General features: G+C 30.5%; 1 protein-coding gene across 1 annotated transcript; it reads right to left on the reverse strand.

The window, feature by feature from the left end:
* Positions 1-5,616: 5,616 nt before the first annotated feature.
* Positions 5,617-6,003, reverse strand: LOC111412659. The gene has a single exon (XM_023043587.1). It carries the CDS (start codon positions 6,001-6,003, stop codon positions 5,617-5,619), a length of 387 nt encoding a protein of 128 aa, XP_022899355.1.
* Between the last annotated feature and the right edge of the window lie 4,685 nt (positions 6,004-10,688).

Here is a 10,688-nt window from a genome sequence, read left to right on the forward strand (position 1 = left end):
TATTACTTCAAATTTAGTAAAAGCTACTTAACTAAATGTTAGACCTTATTCCTCGTGAAAACGATACTCTTAACTCACAAATTTTGTTACTTGTACAACGATCTCGTACGCTTGGGGGTTTCACACGAACAAGTTTTTGGCGCTGTTGTCGGGGAGTAACGGATTTAATTTTAATTTAGTATTTTATATTATATTCGATTTTTTTTCACTTTATTATTATTTTTTTTGTTGAATTTAGCTACCCACCCTGATCTCTCTTATTTGGTATTCTTTTCAGGTGCTGTTCAGTAGCATATGCAAGATTCTAACGTTGATATAGTAGAATTATTTTTGCAATAATTAATCTCGACATGGACGATGAGGAAGAAGATATATATTGTGAGTTCTACTATGGAGTACATTATACTGGCTACTGCTTGTATACATGCACTGACCCAGGAAGGCTCAAGCTCCTGCGATTTCAGTAATACTTGCGAAGTCGACGATTAGCATTTAACAATGCTAATGAAGACTACATGCCTGTGGGCGAGTGTGTCCCTTCAAACACGCTTGTGGGAGTTAGTCCTTCCATGTTGAACGAGGAGGTACTTGCAAAATACTACACTGATCTTGCCAAGTTAGATGAAAATAAAATGTGCGTGGGAGATGACATATTTTGGATCGAATTTAAAAGGCGGGGTATAATCCACTCGAGAAGTTTGAAAGAAAAGAGTTTCCATTGCCCGTAGATGTAGATTGTGAACCAGCCATTCAACCCGAGGATATATCAATTATGTAAGACAAGAACGAAGATGATAAAAGTTCAATTACAAATGAACAAAATGAAGGGGAGGTAATTAATGAAGAAGACGTTAACTCACACTCTGTCGACTTTATTGATTGCCCTATCATTGAATTTGTAATTAAACTCGAAGAGGAGGAAAAAGTCTACATAGTTGAACTTGAATCAGATGAGATAGGCAAGTCATATAACATTGGAAGGGACAATGCTAAAATTTGTAGAAGTAATGAAGAGTGGAGCAAAATCAAAAGGGGCAAACTAAGCAAAGTATCAAAAGCGTTCTTCAAAATTCCATGATGCCGAAACAATAAAGTCAAGCTAAAGACTATAAATAAGCGCTTGTTGGGAGGCAACCCAATCTTTCTATCCCTTTTATTTATTTTGTTTTCTACTTATAGGATAGTTTAGTTTATTTTTATGGTTTTAATTAGGGAATTATCATCCATATCCCATTTTTCCTTAGGTTACTTGTTGGTGTATTGATGTTCGAGCCAAGTAACACTTGTTTCGGGTCTTTTGTGTCTTAATGATTTATTTATCCGCATTGTGCAGGAACATGACGTTGTGAAACACTTGAACCAACCATTACCAAGGATGCAATGGGAGACAAGGAGAAGCTAGCCATTGAATTTCATTGCCATATCAGGGGAGTCTTTTCTTCATTTTTTCTCCCACCCCTTATATGCGGACATAGGATATAAGACATTGAGGACAATGTCTAATTTAAGTTTGAAGGTGAAAAACATGAGTTTTCATTTGTTTTGTGTATGTTTTATTGTTTTAAATATTAAAAATACAAAAAGAAAAAAAGAAAAAAAATTGAAAATTTTCAAAAATATTTTCTTTTTGTGTGCTTGTGTGAGTTAGTTAACCTGACTAGTAATAATGTATATATTAAATTATGAATTGATCTATGAATGGTGAATAGGTTGCATACTTAAGTTAATTTTTGTTTTTCCATGGGAAGTTGATATATATTGAGCACATGAACTAAGTTAAGCATTGTGTAAGAATGAGTTAATTTCATAATTGGAAAGGTTAAAATAGTGGATCATAGATGCTAAACGCAAAATGACTATATTTTACATCCTTAGACCAAATTTAGAATAGTTTGGAGGATTTTACTGTTGTAAGAAGATTTTGAGATAAATGGGGATTTCATGTGTGAAACTAAAAAATAAGAAAATAAAAAAAAAAATCTTGTGTGGATTGCCTAAGGTCAATAGGATGAAATTGGGTAAAAGTCTCAAGTTAGAAGTTGATTTACTTGGATGGGTGTTTAATAAGGGATATTGCACTAATCAAGATATAAAAAAATAAAATATTTTATTGGAAAATTTCTCTTCGTAGCCTTTATAACTCGAGTTATTAAGCCTGTAAAGGTGTTAAAACCTGGTGCCCTAAAGTCAACTGACTTAGGAGTCATTGGCCTAAATCTCGCTAAATGGGTCATTTAGAAAGTTTAAGGGAGAGAATGTTGCAATAAAAAAAATGTTGAAATAAAAATTGAAAAAAAAAACAGAGAAAAAATTGGTGCATGAAACAGAATACGCACTGGATGCCTTGATTAAGTCTCAAACACCCGTTTAAGAAAATTGACTTTTGTTTAAGGATTATTAGTCTGGTTGAGTTTTGGAGATTGAAGCAATCGAACTATGGAGAATCTTTATTTATTGATATATCGACTTGCAATTAGTGAGATTTACCTAAACTAGAGAGGTGAGGATAGTATAAAAATTCAACCTTTGTCACATACTTGAAAATAACGAAAAGAATAAGTTTGGGGGTATGTGAGTCTTACGAGTAATGAAAGGTCATATTTGTCCATTGAGGACCGGGAATTGAAACTACTTGTGAATTCATGATGCTATGCTTAATTCTCCACACACACACACACACACACACGTGTCAATTTTACATTTGGAAAAGTAAATTTTAACTTCTGTATTGTGATTTTGAAGCTGTGCATAGATTTGATTTTATGATTTCAATCCTGAGATAAAAAAATTGGATTAGCTAGCTAAATCCTTTTACATTGCTTGATTGACTGGCCACCAATTAGGTAATTAGCACTGTGTGTTTGCTGGATTTTAGTTTTGTTCGAAGACAAACAAAGATTCAAGTTTGGGGATTTGATAAGTGCAGTTTCTACACTTATTTTGGATCTTAAATGATGATATTTTGTTATTCTTTGAATGAATTAATACCTGATTTGTTATTTATTGCTTTTATTAGGAAAAGTTCATGTTTCAAAGAATAATTGGAAAAAAGAACGAAAAATGTCTAAATGAAGCAAATCCAAAGTATGGGGACCAAAGTGTAAATATTTAATGATTGATTTGGACCACAAGAGATATTTTGAAGATTGATAGGAGTCAATTGAATGCAAATTGGAGTCAAAAAGGAAAGGGATATGATTAGAATATTACCATAAATCGACTTCCAATCATATAGGATATCTTCAAGATTTTTGGTCAATTTGAGACACATTTTTTGGATGGAGAACGTTTGAATTGAAAAAATTGCATTTCTAGAAGAATTGTAGATCTTTTAATTAACTTTCCAATGCACTTTGAATCACCTGAATCGGACACCAATAGAGAAAATTATGATTAAAATGCTGAAAGCTGTGCAGAGACAAAATTATGTGCGCGCGAAGGCAACTTTCCTTATTTGATTCAAGCTCTTTTGGAAGACAATTTGGACGTGAATTTTGACCTAATTTCATCAAATAAATACAAGATATGGGCAGCAATGAAAGGGTCTCTCTCTTGCCTCTTCATACACAATAGTTTCATCAAATCCATCAAGAACAAGATGCCAATTACTATATTTTGAAAGAGAAGATCAAGCCATAGTAAGGAATTGAAGTTCAATTACATCAAGTTTTGAAGAATTCAACTTTGGACATGAAGATCAACATCTTTTGTATTCTTTCATGATCCGGGTGATATTTTTCTATTATTCTTCTTGTAATTTATATATTAATATGCTAGGCTAGTTTTTCATTGTATTGGATGAATGATGAATCCCTATCGTTTATTTATTTTAATTCAAGACAATTAATTTAGTATTTCATGATTTGTTCTTGATTGGTTTTGCATTCCCATTGAACTATTTAATTGTTTGATCACCAATTAGATAATAAGTTGCTTGTTATAGTGTAGGAATACTCACAATAAGTCTAGAATGCGGTAAAATCAACATATGGACAATAGGTGTTAAGAATAATATTTATGACATGTACAATCATGTGTGATAAATCCTGTGAATTATTCATATTTTTCATATGAATTTGGATTAGGAATAGGAACGGATCGTGTTAAACATAGGTTTAATATATCTTGAGAAAGAATATTGAATAAAAGTGGATTATCGATTGTCTTGAATGCATGAATGTACTAGATTATAAATTAAAAGTTGAATTAAATGGCAATAGGGGGATTCACGATTCCAATACAAATATTCATATATTAAATAAATATTTTATTTATTTTCTTAGTTTAAGATTAGCATAGAAAACATACAAATCACAATTTTTTTGATTTTATATTACTTCGAATTTAGTAAAAACCACTTAACTAAATATTAGACCTTATTCCTCGTGGAAACGATACTCTTAACTCACAAATTTTATTACTTGTACAACGATCCCGTACGCTTACGAGTTTCACACGAACATTAGACTCAAATGTGATTGAATTAAACTTCTACGCAGGCAACATTTTGTTGCGTATTAATATTATCTTATGAGAACAAAACGACAAAATTGACGTAGCTACAAAGGATACGAATAAGAGGGGCGCTGATTGGGAATCTTTTCACCATTGAATTATTTTTTTTCATCATACAAACGAGAAAGCGGGATCGAAATTTATTTTGCCTATGCAATAATCATCAGTAAGTATCTCAACTCTGTAATCGATGAGGATTAGAGATCCAAATCAAAATATAATTTTTTTTAATCATAATGAGTATATTAATTAATTAACTCTGCCACCTAAGTAATCTTCGTTCTCATTGAGTGTTTATTTACCCTATTTTAATGGCATAATCACATGGAACGAATTAAAATATTGTAGAAACCTTCACTCCCTATTTTATAACCTAGCTAATCAGCTATAAATTTTTTTCTTTTCATTTTTTTATACTTGTTAATGTCGTGACTGAAATTACAAGTCAATCAATTATTCGATATCATAAGGTAGAGTCATATTAAATTTACGTTTTCACATGTGCCGTATAAGCACCCGACAAGAAAATACATTAATTTTTCATTTCACTAAAAGGAAAAAAAAAAAAAAAAGATGATTTATCTATACAAATTGTCTTTAATTAATTGATGACAACTATTTTATAAACTTTATACTTATTGAAAATAGAAATTCAAATAATATTTTCTTGTGCTTTTCTTTCTTTTTTTGTATCCGGTTACATTTTTGTATGCGTACAAATATGACATTTTCACATATATGACATGTCGTCATATATTTATATACATTTTATATGGCAAAAATATATCATTGAATAAACCAGCTGTAGATGTTGGAAATTGTCGAAAGCAGACAAAATCTTGAGGAAATATTTATAAACATAAAACTGATAGAACACAGTGGATCTTCTTAAGCTATGTAAAATGAGAAAATTATTTATTTTATTTTTTTAAATTTCCTTCTCTTTGCAGAAAATGAATTTTCAGTTCTGCTACGGTGAATTACTTTACATTCTGAAGATTCTAAAACAACTCTCAAAGGATGATGATTAAACCCACAAAAAATGGCTGAAATATATATCATTTTCTTCAGTTGTATATTATTCCTGGCTTTTCCCAGAAGTCATGTTTCAAGAAATCCTGTCATCCTGAGAATTGAATCCCGGACTTCCATCAAATTCCTTCCTTTAAGTCTGCAGGAAAACTCCATCATTTTTCCGGCAAGACGCCTTCCGATGATGACGTGGGGTGGGACCATTTCTCCGTCATCACCAATATCATCATCGAAAAAATCCGAATCCACATACCTTAACCATGAATTCCCAGACACATTCTCCGGGATATTCAACGGAAATGAATCCCTCTTCTTCTTCAACTTCTTTCTCTTTCCCTTGATATTTCTTGGGAATTCCCGGGAATTCAAATGAACTGGAAAATTGCAGTCATCGTCTGCTTCATTTTCGACATTTTCTTGAAAAATGACTTCAGATTCTTGAAACTCTTCTGCCATTTGAAAATGAGTTTCTTGTAGAATAGTGAGTTGAGCTCAAGAATTGAGACTTGCAATTGATAGAAAATGAGCAAAATTGGAAGGAATTTATAGGGAAAAGGTGAAATGATTGATCGGGGAAGAAACGTAGCGAGTACACTTTGGATGGGCATTGAGTGCGGAATCCGCTCTCTCTCTAGACTCTAGCTTGGACAGTAATTGATTCTCTCTCTTCCCGAGTAATTCTATATTTGTCAGCAACAAAAATACGTTGTTACTTGCGTCTCACGGCTCTGTAGTGTAGACCGTATATTTTGGTGTAGATTTTCGGGTTATTCATTTATTGACTTTATAACGCCGTTACCACAAGCTTTGATTGAATTTTGTCAGCATATCATTAGTCTATATTTTACTCAAAAATAAAAAATAAAAAAAGTCTGCACTCTCATTTTTGTCCCTTTTCGCTTTTGACTTTCGAGTTTTCAATTGAAAAGGCGTACAAGTATTAACTTATAAGACATATTATTTTTGAATAATGTATTTTGAAAAAATAGATTGATAAAGAATGTGTAGTTAAAAAATAAAAATAAAAATTTGAATTTCCAATAAATATTATTTTATTAAAAAATGTGTAGTTGAAATGATATCAAATCACTATTTAAAAATATTTTTTTTCCAAATGATAATTAGTACAAAATGACGTTACCTTTCAATGTTATTGTGCAAAACGTCCTTACATTTCATTTTTTGGCACTTTTACCGTTACCTTCACCTTGTATTGCAGAAATTATCATTTTCATCATAAAATGACAAATATACCCCCTATTTAAATAAAACAATAAAAAAGAAAAGAAAAATTAAAGAATCAATTGAAACCATACTGCCAAAATTTTTTAAAAATGCAAATGAGTTCAAATAAATTACAAAAGGATAATTAACACAAAACGTTCCTACATTTCATTATTATTGTGCAAAACGTTTATACATTTAATTTTTTTACATTTTCGCCCTTATTTTTATATTTCATTACAAAAATCATTATTTTCATACATTCTATCAATTAAAAGCTGTAAAATGACAAATATACCATCATCTTTGAATAAACAAAAATAAAGAAAAAATACAAATATACTCCTAAATTTTTCAAAAAAATTACAAATAAATAATTAAAAAATAAAAATCACTTTCTTTTTAATTATTTATTTGAAATTTATTTGTACTTTTTTGAAAATTTTGGAAACATAATTACAATTTTTTTTATTTTTCTTTTATTTATTTTTGTTTATTTATAGAGGAGAGTATAGTTGTCATTTTATAGCTTTTAATTGAGAAAATGGATGAAAATAACGATTTTCACAATAAAATATGAAATAAGAGTGAAAACGTCAAAAAATGAAAGGTGAGAACGCTTTGCACAATAATAATGAAAGGTATGGACAATTTGTGCTAATTACCCTTTTAATAATTTATTTGGACTCATCTGCACTTTTTAACAAGTTTGGGAGTATGATTACAATTTATTCTTTAACTTTTCTTTTCTTTTTTATTGTTTTATTTAAATAGAGGATATGTTTGTAATTTTATACGAAAATTTTGACGAAAATGATGATTTTTGCATTAAAAGATGAAGGTAAAGATAAAAATGTCAAAAAATGAAATGTATGGACATTTTGCATAATAATATTGAAAGATAATGACGTTTTGTGCATTCATTTCTTCAAGTATAAATTATTGAAAGATAATGACGTTTTACATAATAATATTGAAAGATAATGACGTTTTGTTTTAATTTTTTTTATCCTACTAACTTGGATATGATTTGTAGAAAACGATACAAATTATCAGCTTTTGTGAATTTAGTAGGTGTGAATTAAGGATATGTGAAAGTTATTCTTTATTTGCCTACCTTGGAGAAAATATCAATGTTTGAAAATCAACCCGTGCATCGATCCAAAAAAGTGAAAGATCAAAAGGTTCAATCAGAGTCGAACCGAGACCAAACGAGATGCAATAAATAAATAAATAAATACGCACACAAACAATAAAATGTTATGAAAACAATAATTTTTTTAATTAATAATTCAAAGTAAATCTATCTTTGTTAATTAGGTCATTATCTTACAATTAGTCTCGATACTTTAAAAATTAAAAATTAATATGTTAAAATAGTTTGCTTTGTTAAACTGAAATAGTTTAAACCCATAAAAAATAATATCTAGCATTATTATGTTAATAATCAAGCTTAATTTAAGTTAAATTTAAAACTTCATTAAATAAAAAAATGGAGATGGATATTACAATTTAGTTGGTTGGAATTCAAAATCAAATTAGTCAATTAGATATACATTTGAAAAATAATTTTGATGGACATTTTAACATATTTTTGCTATACCACTATCTCACGTTAAAAGTTTATGAAGCTATTTGAGAGAATGGCATCTATTAAAGGCATTATCCCTCATTGAAAGTTTATAAAACCATTTGAAAAAAGTGTATCTATAAAAGGACTATGCCATCCAATATTAGAGCCTTCCATTGTAGTACATTAGGCCCATTCATGAAGTTAAAATTTTTTAAATTAAAACTCACAAAATTATAAAATCTCCATCAGTTCATCGATTTACAGGTAAATTGGTCGAGTCAACAGGTTTTGAATGGTTTTTATTATAATCGATTAACTGAGCGTGATTGGTTCGATTTGAGTTCGATTCCTAGTTCTACTAGTCGAATGGGTTAGGCCAGGTCGACTTTGACAACATTGGAAAATATACATGTATCGAAACACGTGTGGTGGAGCCACTATCTTTGCGTTAGATGGGAAAAAGAAAACAGTATTTCAATATTTTAATCTACAAATACGTAGCTAAAAATGAAATAATTGATTAATTCTGTTGGCATTCTATCTCCTTATTTATATATAATTTTACTCAACTCAGCATCCTAGATATATGGTTTTGAGGTACTCTTGAGTATCCAACATAAACTAAGAAACCAGGATCATGGCGGAGCCATAGTTGGACTGAAAAATCTTTTAAATTGGGTAAAAAATAAATATGAAAATGAAAATAAAAATAAATAATAATAATAATAATAATAATAATAATAATAATAATAATAAATGAAAAAATTACTCCATAACTTACATGTAAACTATATAATTCAAAAATGAGGTGGTATAATTTTAATTTCACAAATCAGGTAATACTTCAAAATTTTAATATTTAAAATAATATTTTAAAATTAAATTAACATGCCCACTCCAACCCCAAAAATCCTAATTACTTTCCTTTTCTATTTTCTCTCTATCTTCTTCCTTGTCTCTCTACCTCTTTATTATCTCTCTTTATCACAGTTTTCCTCTGTGATGTCGGAGGGGGCAACAGTTGATGCTCCATCTCAAGCACATCGTCGGGCAATCGACGCTACCTCATTTCAGACAAAGTCGCTACGCACAACAATTCGCCCAGCGGTGTTGCTTCGCGGCGGTGCTACTTCGCTCAGTGGCACTTTACAACACACACTTCTTTGCTACTATAGAGTCGCTGTTGTAGCAGCGACAAATGGCAATCTATGCAAACTGGGAAAATATGAAGTTTTTAGATGTCGGAGTTTTTTTATGGTTTTTGACATGACCCGTCCCGATCACTCTAATGGATCCGACACGTGTCGTGCGCCGATGGTAGATACCAGCAAAGTACCGGACCCACCACCAAGGCAAATTTGACATACTTTGACTGTTAAAATTTTATAAAGATTTCGGCAGAGTTCCCTCTGAAAAATGGACTAAAACTACCTGAAAATAAAATCAAATATCCCAAACATGTACATATCATTTGAAATAGGGTACACCAGCCCCTCAAAATATCAACTATTCAAATACAACACTGGCAATTCGACTTTTGTAACAATTTCTAAACCACAGTACTCAAAATGCATAATAGATATACAAAACATAGCAAGTCCAACACATGGAACTAATTTATGACCAAAAGAGGTGTCTATCCCAAAATATGAACTCTTAAACTGAAAAGACAATTTATACAATGCTTGACAATTTATGGCTCAACTTGATAGATCAACTGGCCTAGTAATGCCCAACTCAGCTACTATCTGATAAGAGAAATAATGATAAAAATGTGAGTCTATAACTCAATGAGTGGATATTTGCAAAAATATAATTTTCCATTCATAAAATCTTTCTGAAAATCAACATATAGCATAAAATTTCTTTTCACATACATATAAACTAAATATTTATTCTTTAAACTGAATAGGCTGAGTTCTGTAGCTTAAAATCTGATGATATAATCAAAACTAAAATATACTGTAATCATAAACATCTTTATTCTGTATACTGCATTTCTAAAATCTGATAAGCTATGTGATACTGAAACATCACACCAAAAATGTACCCGGAATAACCATACTCGTGAATCGATTAATCTCGATATACATAGCAAGGTTATTCAATTCTGAAATTCTGGAATTCTGAAATTCTGTAATTCTAGTCGTACGCGCCTAGAGCTATAAAATAGTCATACACTATGGAAACACATTCACAATAGTGCAGAGCGGGTAAAATCACTATACTGATTATACGCTGTGGAAATACATTCACACCAGCGCAGAGTGGGTAAAATAACCATATGAAGTCATGCACTGTGGAAACACATTCACACCAATGCAGACGAGGGTAAAATCACTTG

Source organism: Olea europaea, chromosome 16 (genome assembly GCF_002742605.1).
Source record: "Olea europaea var. sylvestris chromosome 16, O_europaea_v1, whole genome shotgun sequence".
In the NCBI taxonomy this organism is placed as follows: Eukaryota; Viridiplantae; Streptophyta; class Magnoliopsida; order Lamiales; family Oleaceae; genus Olea; species Olea europaea.

Excerpts from the sequence above, each read along its gene's own strand:
- LOC111412659 (XM_023043587.1), bottom strand. The coding sequence starts at position 6,003 with ATGGCAGAAGAGTTTCAAGAATCTGAAGTCATTTTTCAAGAAAATGTC.